Source organism: Mobula birostris, chromosome 2, assembly GCF_030028105.1.
Source record: "Mobula birostris isolate sMobBir1 chromosome 2, sMobBir1.hap1, whole genome shotgun sequence".
Classification (NCBI taxonomy): domain Eukaryota; kingdom Metazoa; phylum Chordata; class Chondrichthyes; order Myliobatiformes; family Myliobatidae; genus Mobula; species Mobula birostris.
This window is the reverse complement of record NC_092371.1, coordinates 118,195,244-118,212,663: the sequence shown is the minus strand read 5'-3', so window position 1 is coordinate 118,212,663 and position 17,420 is coordinate 118,195,244. Positions and strand designations below refer to the sequence as shown.

Here is a 17,420-nt window from a genome sequence, read left to right as displayed (position 1 = left end):
CCTTGGGCGCAGCTGGTCCCAACTGTCCATCCATACTTACAGTCTGCCTGTCCTTCCTCTCAGTTGAAATAACAGGAGTTACTTTTTTTCCTTTTGGATTCACTGGGCCTCTACTTCCTTTTGTTTCTTTGGATTGATAAAATACTGTGTAATTATTACTTACTATGGTCACACTTGAATACATCAGCTAAATTAAAATGAAAATTTCTCTCATTCTTATGAAATCTTTTTTACATTTTTAGTCAACTGGTCATCGAGGGGAATTAAGCTGTGGCTGGGTTTTTTTGCCACTCTTTACGGCTGAAGGCACTGCTATTCCCCACAGGTAAAAGAAGTTTTGTTAAGTATCAACTCAGAAAACTAAAAGCAAATACCAATCTTGTGCATAATTGTTTTAGCTTTGGTTCCTCAACAATATTCTGCTGTTCAGGTGCTTGAGAACATTTCACATACATGAGCCCCATGCTTCCAAGATATGAAAGATGTCTTATTTCCCCCCAATTCAACGCACTGCCAATGAGCACTGCTACTAGATTTCACTGTTAGAAAGCTGCACAGTCGAATAAAGTCCAATTCTCCAAGTACAGTTACTACATATGTTGCACAGTACCAAATTAGGGAAGATGGTGAACAGGGAATTTAGTACAGTAAGGGATTTGAACAGTAAGAATTAGCTTAAGACAGAAGAGAAAACCATGAGAATGAAGAGCTGGAATAAGAGAGCATGATTAACATCAACACTTAAGAAAAAGCTAAAAAATTATCAAACTGGAAGGCAAGTTGTTGCTTACCTGGTCTCTGAGTGACAGCTGAGTCCTTTTGTATTTAAACAGTTTATTTCGGTTAAGTGAGATAACTTAATAGATGTAGTAATAGCAGGACACCGTAAACCTGTGAAAAACATATTCTATGCTACATGGAAACTGTGTTGAGTAACCACCAATGGGGGAAGTGATACTGTTAGTAGCGCCATTGCTTTACAGATCCAGTGAGCATAGTTCAGTACTGGCCTCTGGTGTGTTAGTGCACATTTGCCCTATGACGTCATGGGGTTTCTTTAGGTGCTCTAGATTCCTCCCTAAGTTATGGGATTGGTTGTTCATTTGGTGCTGGTGAATTTTCCTCTAGTGTGTAGGTGAGTGGTAGTATCTTGTGTTGGAAAGAATGCAAGTGGAATTGGTGTTGGATTAGTGTAAATGAATACATAAAGCTTGGCATAGACTTGGTAATGAGGGCCTGTTTCTGTTCTGTCTGATTGCAAGAACTCTAGAATCTGAAATTCAGGATTTTGGATTTGGAGCAACTACTGATAACACTTACTTTCATCTCCCAAGCTGAAGGCTCAATGGATATAATGTTTCACTAAGTGGTCAAACTGGCACCAAGTGACCATCTAACAGACACAAAAGAGCTTGCAGGTAGTTCAGGAGACCCCAAAGGGCATCTTACTCTATCAAGTGTTCTGTACTCGATGCAAGTGGGGAAAAAGATTTCTTTGGGGACTTCAGCACACTAGAGGGCATGAAATTATTAGTGTTAGGGAACGAGGAGAGAGGACAAGAAAGTAATAGCATTAGTGGATTCTGTGGTTAGGTGAGCAGATAGTCTGTGGTCTCAAGCATGATTCTATAATGCTATGTTCTCTCCCTTGTGAAGGGGTCCAGGATGTTCTGAGGGTGAGGGTGGTGAACAGGCAGAGGGTGTTAATTTTCTCTAACAGCATAGCTACACCTTAAGGACTTCAGTAATTCAAGGAAGCACCTCATCATCACCTTCTCAAGGACAACTAGGAATGGGCAATGAAATACTGGCTCAGCCTGCAAAGCCAACTGATGGAGAAAGCTCATGTTTGTTAAGGATGTGATGTAATTGAGTCTAGAATCATCAAATGCAAAGGGAGCCTGTGCTGGGTGCAAAGGTGAAAGTCAGTAGTTATATTAATGCCAGCTGAGACCTTTGAATAAATTATGGAAGTTGGTGGATTGGAGATGGTCATTTGTGGCCGGTAGTAACCACATTATGATATTCAGAATATTGTAAATGCAAAAGTTAAAATTTAAAGGCTACTTTTGAGAATCACTGTTTTGGCTTATCAAGGCTCTTGAAGGGATTGACTGCACCACACTTGTTATGTGCGATAGCTACTTGCAATCTCATTTTCAAAGAAAAACTGAAGGAGAGATTGTGCTCCTGAATTCAAAGACAAAGAATGTAAGACCCATTTGGCCACTGTTTGGATCCTTCCATGGGAAGGATGTGTTGCTTGCATTCTGGAATTTGTACCAAAATGGTGAGCTGTGCACTTTCGGCCTCATCAAATGCCAAGAGTTCTCTGGCACCTGTTCTGAATCCCTGAAGACCGCGCAGTAAATTGCAATGGATGAAATTAAAGCAGCTTCCTTAACACTGATGTAATTAACAATACTCTTTCAGAATTGTTCCCGGAAATGCATTCTTATTTTGAATAATCTGCTTAAATTTGCTATCTTCAATTAGAATGTGAAAAATTATTTAACATTAATGAACCTAAAAATGAAATTTGGATTAGCTTACTATTCAGTGAATAAATCTGCTAAATCTATCACTATCTTTTCTGAGTAATTTGATCCTTATTTTATAATTATCAAATATGAAACTTCACTTTTTCGTCTCTTTACAATATATTATATAAAATAGACTAAATCTGTCTGATGCAAATCAATGCTTTGCATTTGGAGCACATGAAGCGAAATGCCATAAGAACATTTTTTTTTAGTTTCCAGAAAATGGACAGAGGAAGCTCTTTTTCCCATCAGAATTTCATTTGTACATTTAGTTTAAGTTATCACAAGTATGGAAATATTTTAGCTTAGTTTGTAGTAGTGTGTGCAAATGTAACAACACAACCATCACAACTGTACTGTATATAAGCAACACACATAAAATGCTGGAGGAACTCAGCAGGCCAAGCAGCATCTATGGAAAAAAAGTATAGTTGACGTTTTGGACCAAAACCCTTTGACCGGGCTGGAGAAAAAAAGCTGAGGAATAGATTTAAAAGGTGGGGGAAGGGGAGAGAGAACCACCAGGTAGTAGGTGAAACCTGGAGGGAGAGGGATGAAGTAAAGAGCTGGGAAGTTGATTCCAGTGTCTGCAGATTTTCTCTTGTTTGTATTGTATATATTTATTTTTTCCACTGTTGTTTATCCATTTTCTGTCCATTCACTGTTGGTTATTTATCTTAACAATGGGAGACATTGATCATAATATGCTAGCATTCTTGGGAGGCAGTGATTATGATATGATTCACCCTGCAGTTTGAGAGGGAGAAGATGAAGTCAGATGTATCAATATTATCATGGAGTAAAGTGAATTACACGACGGGAATGAGACTTGATTGGAAAGTTGGGTAAAAGTTGATAAGGGGACACTAGCTGGAGTTTCTGAGAGCAATTCAGAAGTAGGATAGATACATTCCAAAGACGAAGAAATATTCTAAAGGGAGGACAGGACAACTGTGGGTGACAAGGGAAGTCACAGCGTAAAGCAAAAGAGAGGGCATATAATATAGGAAATATTAGTGTAAAGTTAGAAGATTGGGAAGCTTTAAAAAGCCATAATGAGGGAAGAGATGAAGTATAAAGGTAAAAATATAAAAGAGGATACCAAAAGTTTGTTCAGATATATAAAGAATAAAAGAGTGGATATTGGACCCCTAGAAAATGTTGCTGGAGAGGTAGTTATAGGGGGCAAAGAAATGTGGACAAACTTCATGAATATTTTTTGACGGTCTTCACTGTGGAAGACACTAGCAGTGTGCCAGAAATTCGAGAGTACCAGGGAGCAGAAGTGAGTGTAGTTGTTATTACTAAGAAGAAGCTGCTTGGGAAGCTGTAATCACCAGATTCTGGATTGGGTCTGGAAGACTGGAAAATTGCAAATGCCACTCCACTGTTTTAGAAGGAAGGGAGGCAGAAGAAAGAAAAGTATAGGCTAGTTAGCCTGAATTCAGTGGTTGGAAAGCTGGAGTCCATTATTAAGGATGAGGTTTCAGGGTATTTGGAAGCACATGATAAAATAGGCCAAGGTTAGCATGGTTTCCTGAAGGGGAAATCTTGCCTGACAAATCTATTAGACTGCATTGAGGAAATAACAGGCAGGATAGACAAAAGAGAGTTAGTAATTTTTCTTACTTGGATTTGCAGAAGGCTTTTGGCAAGGTGCCACACATAAGGCTCCTTAACGAGCTAAGATCCCATAGTATTACAGGAAAGATCCTAGTATGGATGGAAGATTGGCAGGAGGCAAAGAGTTGAAAAAAAAGGGAGCCTATTCTGGTTGGCTGCCAGTGACTAGTGGTGTTCCAGAAGGGCCGGTATTGAGATCGCTTCTTTTTACGTTATACGTCAATGATTTGGATGACAACATCGGTGGCTTTGCGGCCAAATTTGCTGATGATACAAAAAGATGGAGAGGCAGGTAGTGTTGAGGAAGCAGGAAGTCTGCAGAAGGACTTGGACATATTTGGAGAATGTGCAAAGAAGTGGCAGATAGAATACAGGGAAGTGTATGTCATGCAATTTGATAGGAGGAATAAAGGCATAGACTATTTTCTAAATGGGAAGAAAATACAAAAAACTGAGATGCAAAGGGTGCAGGATTCCCTAAAAGTTAACTTGCAGGTTGAGTCAGTGGTAAGACAAATGCAATGTTAGTGTTCATTTTAAGAGGACTAGAATATAAGAGCAAGGATATGATGCTGAGGCTTTATAAGGCATTGGTCAGACCGCACTTGGAGTATCGTGAGCAGTAATGGACCTTTTATCTAAGAAAATATGTGCTGGCATTGGAAGGGGAGAGGATTTTCATGAGAATGATTCTGGGAATGAAAAGGCTAATGTATGAGGAGCACTTGATGGCTCTGGGCTTGTGCTCACTAGAGTTTAGAAGAATGGTGATGGGGGGGGCGGGTGCAGAATCTCATTGAAACCTATGAATATTGAAAGGCCTAGACAGAATGGATGTCGAGAGGATGTTTCCTGTGGTGGATGAGTCTAGTACCAGAGGCACATCCTCAGAATAGAGGGATGTCCATTTAGAACAGAGATGAGAAGGAATTTCTTTGGCCAGAGGGTGGTGAATCTGGAATTTAATTGCCACAGGTGGCTGTGGAGGCCAAGTCATTGCATATATTTAAAGCAGAGGTTGATAGGTTCTTGGTTAGTGAGGGCGACAAAGACTACAGGAAGAATGCAGGAGAGGGATGATGAATCAGCCATGATGGGATGATGCAGCAGACTTGAATGTGAGTTATTCACTTTCCTATTAGTCTTTCAGTAATCTCCTGCAATAATCTCAGTGCCTCAGTAAATAGCAATCATAAACTGAGACTCCACCCGCCCTGCACATTCTCTTTTCTCCCCACCTCCATCAGGCAGAAGGTACAAAAGCCTGAAAGCATGCACCACCAGGCTCAAGGGCAGCCCCTATCCTGCAGATATCAGTCTCTCAAATGGATCTCTTGTATGATAAGATTGACTTTTGACCTCACTATCTACCTCATTATGATCATGCACTTTATTTACTCACACTTCCTCTGTATCTTTGATAATTTAGTTTGCATTGTTGATTGATCTGTTCTACCTCATTGCATTGTGCAATGATTTGAACAATATGTAAAGCAAGCTTTTCACTATATGTGACAATAATAAACCAAAAGCAACACCAAAGCCAAAAAGTTATCATTTCTGCAGTTTTTGTTCAATTCTTATCTGTTTTTCCACAGAGTATCTTGGTTTCTAAGATATAGTGTATGAATATCTTGTGTTCTGGTAAATAATATTCTCACAAGTTTAATACAGTGACATGCAAAAGTTTGGGCACCGCTGGTCAAAATTTCTGTTACTGTGAATAGTTAAGTGAGTAGAAGATGATCTGATCTCCAAAAGTTATAAAGTTAAAGACGAAACATTCTTTTCAACATTTGAAGCAAGATTAGTGTATTATTTTTGTCTTGTATAATTTTAGAGTGGAAAAAAAAGGAAAGGAGCACCATGCAAAGGTTTGGACATCCCAAGAGATTTGAGCTCTCAGATAACTTTTACCAAGGTCTCAGACCTTAAATAGCTTGTTAGGGCTATGGCTTGTTCACAATTATCGTTAGGAAAGGCCAGATGATGCAAATTTCAAAGCCTTATAAATACCCTGACTCCTCAGACCTTGTCCCAACAATCAGCAGCCATGGGCTCCCCTAAGCAGCTGCCTAGCACTCTGAAAATTAAAATAAATGATGCCCACAAAGCAGGAGAAGGCTAAGAAGATAGCAAAGCGTTTTCAGGTAGGCGTTTCCTCAGTTCATAATGTAATTAATGGCAGTTAACAGGAACGGTGGAGGTCAAGTTGAGGTCTGGAAGACCAAGAAAACTTTCCAAGAGAACTGCTCGTAGGATTACACGATAGACAAATCAAAACTCCCGTTTGACTGCAAAAGGCCTTCAGGAAGTTTAGCAGACTCTGGAGTGGTGGTGCACTGTTCTACTGTGCAGCGACACCTGCACAAATATGACCTTCATGGAAGAGTCGTCAGAAGGAAACCTTTCCTGCATCCTCACCACAAAATTCAGCATCAGAAGTTTGCAAAGAAACATCTGAACAAGCCTGATGCATTTTGGAAACAAGCCCTGTGGACTGATGAAGTTAAAATAGAACTTTTTGGCCGCAGTGAGCAAAGGTATGTTTTGAGGAAAAAGGGTGCAGAATTTCATGAAAAGAACACCTCTCCAACTGTTAAGCATGAGGGTGGATCGATCATGCTTTGGGCTTGTGCTGCAGCCAGTGGCATGGGGAACATTTCACTGGTAGAGGGAAGAATGAATTCAATTAAATACCAGCAAATTCTGGAAATAAACATCACACCGTCTGTAAGAAAGCTGAAGATGAAAAGAGGATGGCTTCTACAACAGGATAATAGAATAGAATATCTTTATTGTCATTGTTGTGGAGCAATGAAACACAGTTTAGCAGCTCAACGTTTTGCCGCATGACAAAGAGTATATACATAAAATAAACTCTAAAACCTCAGGAGTGCAGTCCAAAATTAATAATATATGAATGGGGGGGGGTTAGGACTACTGCACACCTGCCATTTCTGGAAGTGTGATGCATTTAGCTGCCGCTGTCTTAGGAGGGGGGCAGGAGAAGGGAAGGGGGTGTTATACATTTCACTGCTTGTGGGTAGAAGCTGTTAAGGAGTCTCTTTGTTTTCCTCCTTAATGCTCTGTATCTCTTCCCAGAAGGTAGAGGGGAAAATAGGTGATGTCCAGGATGAGTGGGATCCTTTGAAATACAAGTAGCCTTCTTTTGAAGTCTGCCAGTATAAATGTCTCTGAGGGAGGGTAATGTTGTGCCAATAACCTGCTCTGTTACCCTCACCACCTGCTGCAAGTCCTTCCTGTTCTGTTCTGTGCAGCTGGCAAACCACACTGCACAGCAATACGTCAGGAGGCTTTCTATAGTTGTCCGATAGAAGTTGATCAGCAGGTGATGAGGGAGGAGAGAGTGCTTTAGCTTCCTTAGGAAGCAGAGCCTCTGTTGGGCCTTCCCCACCTGATAAGAGATATGGGCAGTCCAGGTGAGGTCAGCCAAGATGTGGACACCGAGGAACTTGAAACTCTCTACTCTCTACACCTCTTTCCCGTATACGTGCAGAGCAGAGTGCTCGACGCGCTTTGATTTCCTGAAGTCTGCTATCAGCTCCTTGGTTTTTGTGATGTTCAAGTCCAGGTTACTATGACAACACCTAAACACACCTCAAAATCCACAATGGACTACCTCAAGAGGCGCAAGCTGAAGATTTTGCCATGGCTCTTAGTTCCCCAACCTAAACATCATCGAAAATCTATGACTAGATCTCAAAAGAGCAGTGCATGCAAGATGGCCCAAGAATCTCAAAGAACTAGAATCCTTTTGCAAGTACGAATGGGCGAAAATCCCCTAAATGAGAATTGAAAGACTCTTAGCTGGCTACAGAAAGTGTTTACTTGCCAAAGGGGTGTGACTAAGTACTGACCATGCAGGGTGCCTGAACTTTTGCTGCGGGTCCTTTTCCTTTTTTGTTACTTTGAAACAGTAAAAGATGGAAATAAAAAAGTAATCTTGCTTAAAATATTAAAGAAATGTGTCATCTTTAACTTTATGCTTTTTGGTTCCCGAGTTTGATCCAGTGACAGACCACCCCCGTGCACGCTCTCAGTCCGTGCTGGGTTGATGTCGAGCTCGCAATTTGGCCTCGTAAAATAATAATGCAAAATGTCTGTGCGAGGAGTGGTGTCCCACACAGCCTTTCGAACTGCACCTTGTAAGGCATGAAAATGCCCGACGCTGGCATCTCAGGTCTGAGTAGATGTCATCATCATCATCTTTTGGATCAAGTCATCTTTTACTCGCTTAGCTATTCACAGTAACAGAAATTTTGACCGGGGTGCCCAAACTTTTGCATGCCACTGTAGCTAGAATTGTATTTTTATTTTGTGTCCCCAAAATATTTATATATGTATTGTTCCATTTAAAAAAAATAAAATATAGGACCTATGAAATTGTATTAAATGGTGGAACACCTTATGAAAAAGGCTTGGAAGTGGATCCAATACTCTCTAGAAGAGGTAGGGTATATCTATTTATACACAGATATTTATGATTCCTTCAACTATGTCCTAATCTTGTTTTACTTTGATATTTTAGCTAACTTTTTTGAACAGATTATTGCATCCAGGAAGCAACCTAAACTCCTAGTGAAGCTGAAGACACCATCTGGTCAAATGAGACATAGCCTGAAGTAGGTATTTCTAAACTGACATTTCATGTTTCATGAAACCATAAGATATGGGAGCATAATTATGCCATCAGGTCTGCTTTGCCTTTCAATTGTGGCTAATTTATTTAAAACTCATTCTCCTGAATTTTACCCATAACCCTTAATCCCTTAGCAAGACATTCTTATCTGGCCAGGCATAGTAAGTATATTTACCACATCAGATGTACATGGTCAGAGCAAGGCACACTAATGAGCAATGCTATTTGCTGTGAATAATTAGCTCTATTTTAATTGAGTACAAAGGTCAGAATTTTAAGAAGGTACTGAAAGTGTTTTAAACAAAAAGGAAGTGAGAAACCAAGGCAACCATAGAAGGTGAGACTGGGGAATTAATAATCAGGACACAGGCTTTGATCTGTCTTCATGGTAGAAGATACTAAAAAGTATCCCAATGGTACTTGGAAATAAAGGCACAAAAGAGAGGAGTTTAAAACAATTATTAACATTGCTTTGCTAAGTTATTATTCTCTAATTAGAATGAAGACTGACAAGTTCTTCAAGGCCAGACTTGGCCTGCATTCTAGGTAACTAAAAGAAGTAGCTGCAAAAACTTCCAGTGCTTTACAGTATTGTATGTATTGTGATCTTGTAAAACTTCCTAGATTATAGCAAGTTCCAATGCAGATTGGAAGCCTACAAATGTATCAGCTGTATTCAAGGAAGGAGACAAGAAGTCTATAAACTACTTAGCCCAACATTCATTACTGGGGAAGGAGTTGGAATCCACTGCTGACACCGGCATGTTCCTGATCTCATTGCTAGCTATGGAGTTTGCATGTTCTTCCTGTGATTGCATTGATTTCTATTTTAGTTTCCTCCCATATCCCAAAGATTTGCAAGTTGATTGGTTAACTGGCCACTATAAATTGACCCTAGTTTGGAGGTGAGTGGTAGAATCTCGGGAGTTGATAAGAATGTGGGATAAATAAATAAAATGGGATTAATGAGGGATTAGAGTAAATGAATGCTGTATGGTTGAGGTTGACTTGGTGAGCAGAAAACCCTGTTTCTCTGCTGTCTTTGTAACTTACAAAATCACAATAGTTTTCTGTCAGGGATTTATGCTTAACGAACTTGTATAAAAATGCAAGGTTGCTAGTTTAGTAATCTGGTCTTGTCTTTGGTCCCAGCTAGCCTAGATTACAGCATCTGCAGTCTTTTATGTTTCCACTTAAATCTCTTGCTGTTATTTGAAATTATAGTCAGCAGGCTAAATGAAGCGGAATCAGTAGATCTAGTGTATTTGAGTATTTAAAAGGGATTTTCATTAAATGAAATATAAAACGTTATGCCACAAGGTAAATGCTCATCAGGTTGTGGGTGATATCTTGGAATGGATAAAGAATGGTTTTCTAACAGAAAATAGTGAAGTTGGGATGAATAGGTCCTTAACAGATCTGCAACAGCGATTAGTGTTAGGGCCTCAACTATTTACAATCTTCACGAGTGTAAACATGAAGAAATGAAGTGTTGCGGGAGGACACAAATAGTTTACATAGGAATGTAAATAAATAGAGTAGGCAAAAATTTAGTACATAAAACATAACGTGACTCTATCCATTCCATTAGGAAGTGTAGTAAAACAGAAAATACTGTGGTATGGGTGTTCTGGATGGCCTCATGATTCACAGGAGTAATGAGATAAAACAAGTAACTAAGAAGGCAAATGGAAAGTTGAAAGGAATGGAATACAAGAGGGAAATAGTCTTGTTACAACTGACAGCATGATATAACTACCTGTGGAATGTTGCATATAGTTTGTGTCTTTAGTAAAAGGAGGATATTCAGTATTTGCATTTGAGGCAGTTAAGGGAAGCATCTCTTGGTTGATTCCTGAGATGAAATGGTTGCATTAAGAAGATTGGGTCTATATTCAATGACAAGGATGGAATTACTGGCTAGTTAGCATAATGTTCTTTGTGTGAAAGTTATTGTAATCACTTTAAGGATCAGTAAAAATCTTAATTTTTAAAGGTTCATTCATCACAGCAATCCATATGGATTTGTTAAGGGAAGGCTGCATCCTAAAAATAATGGGTAATGAGGAGGATTGATGAGAGCTGCATGTTTGATGCAGTCTGCATAGATTTCGGCATGGGTTTTGATTACGTCCCACGTACCAAGTTGATCAAAAAGTTATGAGCCCAAAAGAAGTATGGTAGAAATTAATCTAGTAGTCGGGGTCAAAGGGTAATCATTCACAGATAGAGTATATTGTGGCAGGAAAGATGTCAGCAATATAATTCGACAAGTCCCCGTAATTGGTTCCTTGCCTCTTATATATATTAAATGATTGAGACTTAGAGACAATAATAAAGAAGTAGGTAGGTGAAGTAAAAATCAGCTGCTTGATTGATATTGAGGAGGAAAGCTTTATATTTTAGGAAAATCTAGCTCTTTTAGTCAGTTGTCACAAAAATAGCAAATAGAATTTAATCCAGAGCTGGGAAGATCCAGACATGACAAAGGAGTATACAGAGTTAACATTTTCAGGCTGAAAACTTTTCAAAACAGCAATGTTATGTAAACAATTCAACTTGAAATGTTAAGTCTGTTTCCCTTTCCACAGATGCTGCCTGAGCTAGTGAGTGTTTCTAGCAGTTTAGAACATGGAACAGAATGGCACAAGAACAGGCCTTCATAGAGTCATAGAACAGTACAGCACAGAAACAGGCCCTTTGGCCCATCTAGTCTGTGCCAGACCATTTAATCTGCCTACTCTAATCGGCCTGCACTGGGACCATAGCCCTCCATATCCCTATTATGCAAGCTTCTTTTAAACATTGAAATCGAGCTTGCATGTATTACTTGTCCTGGCAGTTCATTCCACAGTTCCATGATCCTCTGAATGAAGAAGTTTCCCTTCATGTTCTCCTTATACTGTCACTTTACACCCTTATCCAAGACCTCTGGTTGTAGTCTCACCCAACCTCAGTGGAAAAAGTCTGCTTATCTATACCTCAAATAATTTTGTATATCTCTATCAAATGTCCTCTCAGTCTTCTATGTTCCAAGAAATAAAGCTGTTACCTATTTAATTTTTTCTTATAACTCAGGTCTTCCAGACTCGGCAAGATCATTGTATATTTTCTCTGCACTCTTTCAACCTTATTTACATCTTTCCTGAGGGTAGGTGACCAAAACTGCAGACAATACTCCAAATTAGGCCTCACCAATGTCTTATACAATTTCAATATAATATCACATCTCCTAGACTTTAGCATAATGTTTGTGCTGACCAAGATACCAGTTTTAAACCACATGTATGCTAGCATGTGATACTTTTCCATAATTCTCTGCTTGTTCATGTGCCTGTCTGAATGCTACTTAAACATTGCCATTGTATTTGCTTCTATCACCTCTCCTGGGATTTTCTGTTTGAATTGTGCAGCTGTAAAAGTCCTTATCCTACAGCTATGGCATGACAATTAAAATTCTGTTCTTGGTGGCTGGCTCCTATTAAATAATTGCTTCCTTTATTTGCAGCTTGCTTCCAGAAACACTGGTTGGTCCCAAATGCTACGTCCACTTATTGGCCTTTTATCGACAGTTACTTGCAGAAGCACTTCTTAAAGACAGAATTAATATGCAAAGTGCCGGTGAGAATGCTAAGCCAAAAGCCTCTATTATATCCAATTCTGAAAGTTACTGTGATATTAGACTAGGAATTGCTCAGACTTAAATGTATTTCTAAAAGCACGTTATATTAGATTCAGTGAAGCTGATTGAATTTATGCAGTGGGTGAGTGGCTGAAATGGCATCATGCTAGGATAAACCACTGGTTGGTGCTGTTAGCTAATCTCACCCATAGAGAACTGTGTGTGTGACAATTGGCTCAAGTGGCTGTGCATTAGGGACATGGAGAATTGTCCTGATTTCCTGCTGTTGATTACTTAGATTAGATTAGATTAGATTCAACTTTATTGTCATTGTGCGGAGTACAGATACAAAGCCAATGAAATGCAATTAACATCCGATTGGAAGTGCAAAAGAATAGTATTATTTACAAAATAACTGTGAATAAAAAGTAAGTGCTACAACATACAAATATGAAAGTACTGAGATAGTCCAATATGGGTGCAATATTACTTAGCGCTGTGACGTGAGGTTCAGCAGGGTCGCAGCCTCAGGGTGGAAGCTCTTCCTGAGCCTGCTGGTGCGGGAGCGGAGGCTCCTGTAGCGTCTACCGGATGGGAGGAGAGTAAATATGTCTCTGTAAACAAAGGATAGTTGTGCTTACTCTTGCCCCCATTCATCCTCGAGGTAAGCTTCTAAATCATAGCTATTTAGTAAACTAATGGATGAAAGCTGGCACCTGAGCAATTAAGAGGAAGGGATGGGTGGTAGTAAGAGACAATAGTTCAAAATTGCCTTAATTTACAGAAGTTGTAACTGGTGTTCATGAACAGGAAGTTTTCTTAGGTTGGTATTTTATCACTGTTTGCAGTATAATTTACTGAGGGAGAGCTAGTTCTACCACATACTGGAGTAAACTGTTATTTCAGAAATTTGACATGCTAGGGTGAAACAAAGCATATCAATGGGTAGAATCTGTGGCAAAATTACACACATAACGTTTAAAACAAACTAGTATGCTATCATAGAACTATAATGGTTTTCAGTATCAATGGATTATTATTTTTCTGCAAGCTTTTTTTTTGTAGATTCTTTCTGACAGAATCAAGGATGAACTTATGTGCCATACACACTCAATGGCCACTTTGCTAGGTGCACCAATACAACTGCTTGTTACTGTAAATATCTAATCAGCTAATCATGTGGTAGCAACTCAATGCATAAAACGTGCCATCATGGTTAAGAGATTCAGCTGTTGCTTAGCCCAAACATCACATTGGGGAAGAAATGTGATTGATGGTATTTTATTGAGAGGTACAGTGTATAACAGGCCCTTACAGCCCTTTGAGTTGTGCTGCCAGCAACCTACCTATATTAACTCTAGCCTAATCACGGGATAGTTTACAACGGCCATCTAACCTACGTCTTTTGGAGGAAACTGGAGCACCTGCAGGAAACACACGCATTCCATGGGGAGGACATATAAACTCCTTAAAGAGGATGCTGGGATTGAACTCCGACATCCTGAGCTGTAATAGCTTCACGTTAACCACTACACTACCGTGGCGTCCTTAATCTAAGTAACTTCGACTGTGGCAGGTAGGGAACTCCTGCTCTAGAGATTACAGAGGATGGTGTGAAAGACAAAAAAAAATCCAGTGAACAGCAGTTTGTGAGTGAAAATGCCTTGTTAATGAGAGAAGTCAAAGGAGAATAGCTAGACTGGTTCATGCTGACAGGAAGGCGACAGTAACTCAAGTAACTAGGAGCATTTCTGAACACATAACGCATCAAACCTTGAAGTGGATAGGCTACGGCAGCAGAAGACCGCAAACATACATTCAGTAGCTACTTTATTAGGTCTGGAAGGACCTAATAAAATGGCCATTGAGTGTACACTTGCATGTATTAGGAATTTGCTATGGTGTGTTGATTTGACATGCAACAAAAACAACAATTATAAAGAATAAAGAATTATATGTATAAAACAAAGTTAGAGGTTAAAGTGCAGATATGGAATGAAATATGCATAAATACATAAATACCAGCATGAATTTACAATGTAAACAGCATTATAAAAACAAAAACAACAGGAATTCTGCAGATGCTGGAATTCAAGCAACACACATAAAAGTTGCTGGTGAATGCAGCAGGCCAGGCAGCATCTCTAGGAAGAGGTGCAGTCGACATTTCAGGCCGAGACCCTTCGTCAGGACTAACTGAAGGAAGAGTGAGTAAGGGATTTGAAAGTTGGAGGGGGAGGGGGAGATCCAAAATGATAGGAGAAGACAGGAGGGGGAGGGATAGAGCCAAGAGCTGGACAGGTGATAGGCAAAAGGGGATACGAGAGGATCATGGGACAGGAGGTCCGGGAAGAAAGACGGTGGGGGGGACCCAGAGGATGGGCAAGAGGTATATTCAGAGGGACAGAGGGAGAAAAAGGAGAGTGAGAGAAAGAATGTGTGCATAAAAATAAGTAACAGATGGGGTACGAGGGGGAGGTGGGGCCTTAGCGGAAGTTAGAGAAGTCGATGTTCATGCCATCAGGTTGGAGGCTACCCAGACGGAATATAAGGTGTTGTTCCTCCAACCTGAGTGTGGCTTCATCTTTACAGTAGAGGAGGCCGTGGATAGACATGTCAGAATGGGAATGGGATGTGGAATTAATGAGATCCTGCTTTCTCTGGCGGACAGAGCGTAGATGTTCAGCATTATAAAAAGTGGTTTAAACATGAAGCTAAAACCAATCTCAGTGCCCACTCTGTGTTATTAGTATAATTCACTGATTGAATAAATATTCCTATGTCTCTTACTATAATAATGTAATGACTTTTGTCTTAATTGTTCTACATGGAAAGAAATTTTATTTTATTTAGCGAAACTGTGTGGAGTGGGTCCTCCTGGCCCTTCGAGCCGCACCACCTCAGCAACCCCACAAATCTGATTAACCCTAACCTAATCACTGGACAATTTACAGTGACTAATTCACTGGTATGTCTTTGGACTGTGGGAGGAAACAGGAGCATCCGGGGAAAACCTATGTATTCCATGGGAAGGACCTACTGAGACTCCTTATAGAATGGCGCCGGAAATAGACTCCCAACTCGGAATTCCCCGAACTGTAATAGTGTTGTGTTAACCAGTACGCTACTATGCTCCCTTTTAATCATATCGCTCACTCTCTTGCTGACAATTTTACATGAATGAACCCGCTTCATTCAGCTCCCATCATGAATTGCTAACCACAGAAGTGTTTTATTTACCGTACTGAAGCTGTTCATAATATTAACTGTACAGGCTTTCTCTGCTGTACTCAAGTTAGTAGTGGTGTAACCCAGTATTACCCCAGAAAGTTTTTATGTAATGCATACTCCCTTCACAATAACAGCTCCCAACTGCTTTATCAATAAATTTGTTTGATTACCTCAGTAACTGCAACAATGATGTGACTTTCATCAGTAGATCAAAAGTCTGATTTTGAGACAGTTTGTCTAATCTTTGTCTAATTTGCATTGCACAAGGAGATGTGAGATGTTACCAAAGTACAGGGTTTTTCTACAACTGGAAATGGAGGAGCCTGATTGGCTGAGAAAACCCCTCAATTATTGTGGTAGCATACCACCCCAGGCTGTGGCGAATGCCATAGGTGCTATCAGTTTAAAAATGTAAGCTAATGCTACTTAATGCATTACCTATGAATGTAGAATGAAAAGGTGTTAAATGGTTTATTCTTATTTTTTTATTATGATTAAAGTGTAATTTTAAAAAATTAGAATAAAGTGCACATATTGACATTGATTTTTATTGTTTATTTGCATTATAGATCTCATCTGTAACCCAGTGTTGGCAACATTTTCAGAACTTGTGGAGCAAACTGATATTGTAGATGCTTTAAGGGTAAGTCTTCTGTTGAGATTTTGCACTATTTTTATTGGCACAAAATTACCAAGCTACCAGTCTTTTGTTACTTCAGGACCAGCTTATTCCCTATTGTTGCATGCTCCAGTTTACAGAAGTTCCATAAACTATGTTCCAGCATTATCCTTGTCCTCATTGACTTCCAAGGAGTTTATTTTTACCATTACAGAGTTCATAGTTCTTCTGTCAGCAAATCCTTCTGTGCTCCTGTTAGGGTTTCAATGAATTCAACTATTCCTACCTGCAGTGCCTCTGTTTAGGAGGTATTTCTGTTGTTTAAAGCAAAGTTAACCATGTACAAATTGTTTCCTCAAAAAGAGAATTAAAAGTGTGTTGGTGTATTAATCAGACTGATATCCAATAGTCTGGCAATCCTACCAGTCCAACAATACCAAGGCTCTAATGTTGCTGGACTATCATAGCTTTACTGTAGCCTGATGATGCATTTCCCTGTGCTTGGGAATGTGTTAGATACATTAGATGTGCATTGGAAATGCAAGGTATAAAGTTATATTTGAACTTATTTTTAAATTCAAATGCATTCCTTTTTATATAGGCTCTTGAGAATTAGGATAGAAACAGACCAGTGGTAGTTTGCATTCTGATGACTCTGGGGCTTAGAGGAATGAAAGGTGGGGGAGTAGCATTGCTTGTTAGGGAAAATATTACAGCAGTGCTCAGGCAGGACAGATTAGAGGGCTTGTCTACTGAGTCCTTATGGGTGGAGCTGAGAAACAGGAAAGGTATGGCCACATTAGTGGGATTGTATTACAGACCACCCAATAGTCAACGAGACTTGGAAGAGCAAATCTGCAGAGAGATAGTAGGCAACTGCAGGAAACATAAAGTTGTGGTGGTAGGGGATTTTAATTTTCCATACATTGATTGGGACTCCCATACTGTTAGGGGTCTAGATGGTTTAGAGTTTGTAAAAATGTGTTCAGAAAAGTTTTCTAAATCAATATATAGAGGGACCAACTAGAGGGGATGCAATATTGGATCTCCTGTTAGGAAACGAATTAGGGCAAGTGACAGAAGTCTGTGTAGGGGAGCACTTTGGTTCCAGTGATCATA

At 39.6% G+C, this 17,420-nt stretch overlaps 1 protein-coding gene across 1 annotated transcript in view; it reads left to right on the top strand.

Moving 5' to 3' along the window:
- Positions 1-17,420, top strand: part of nphp1 (nephronophthisis 1) — an 89,654-nt gene that overhangs the window by 45,548 nt on the left and 26,686 nt on the right. Inside the window, exons 14-18 of the mRNA XM_072246858.1 lie at positions 243-325; positions 8,563-8,639; positions 8,719-8,812; positions 12,338-12,450; positions 16,252-16,325. Coding sequence (XP_072102959.1) covers positions 243-325; positions 8,563-8,639; positions 8,719-8,812; positions 12,338-12,450; positions 16,252-16,325 — 441 coding nt within the window. The remainder of the gene's footprint in view (positions 1-242; positions 326-8,562; positions 8,640-8,718; positions 8,813-12,337; positions 12,451-16,251; positions 16,326-17,420) is intronic.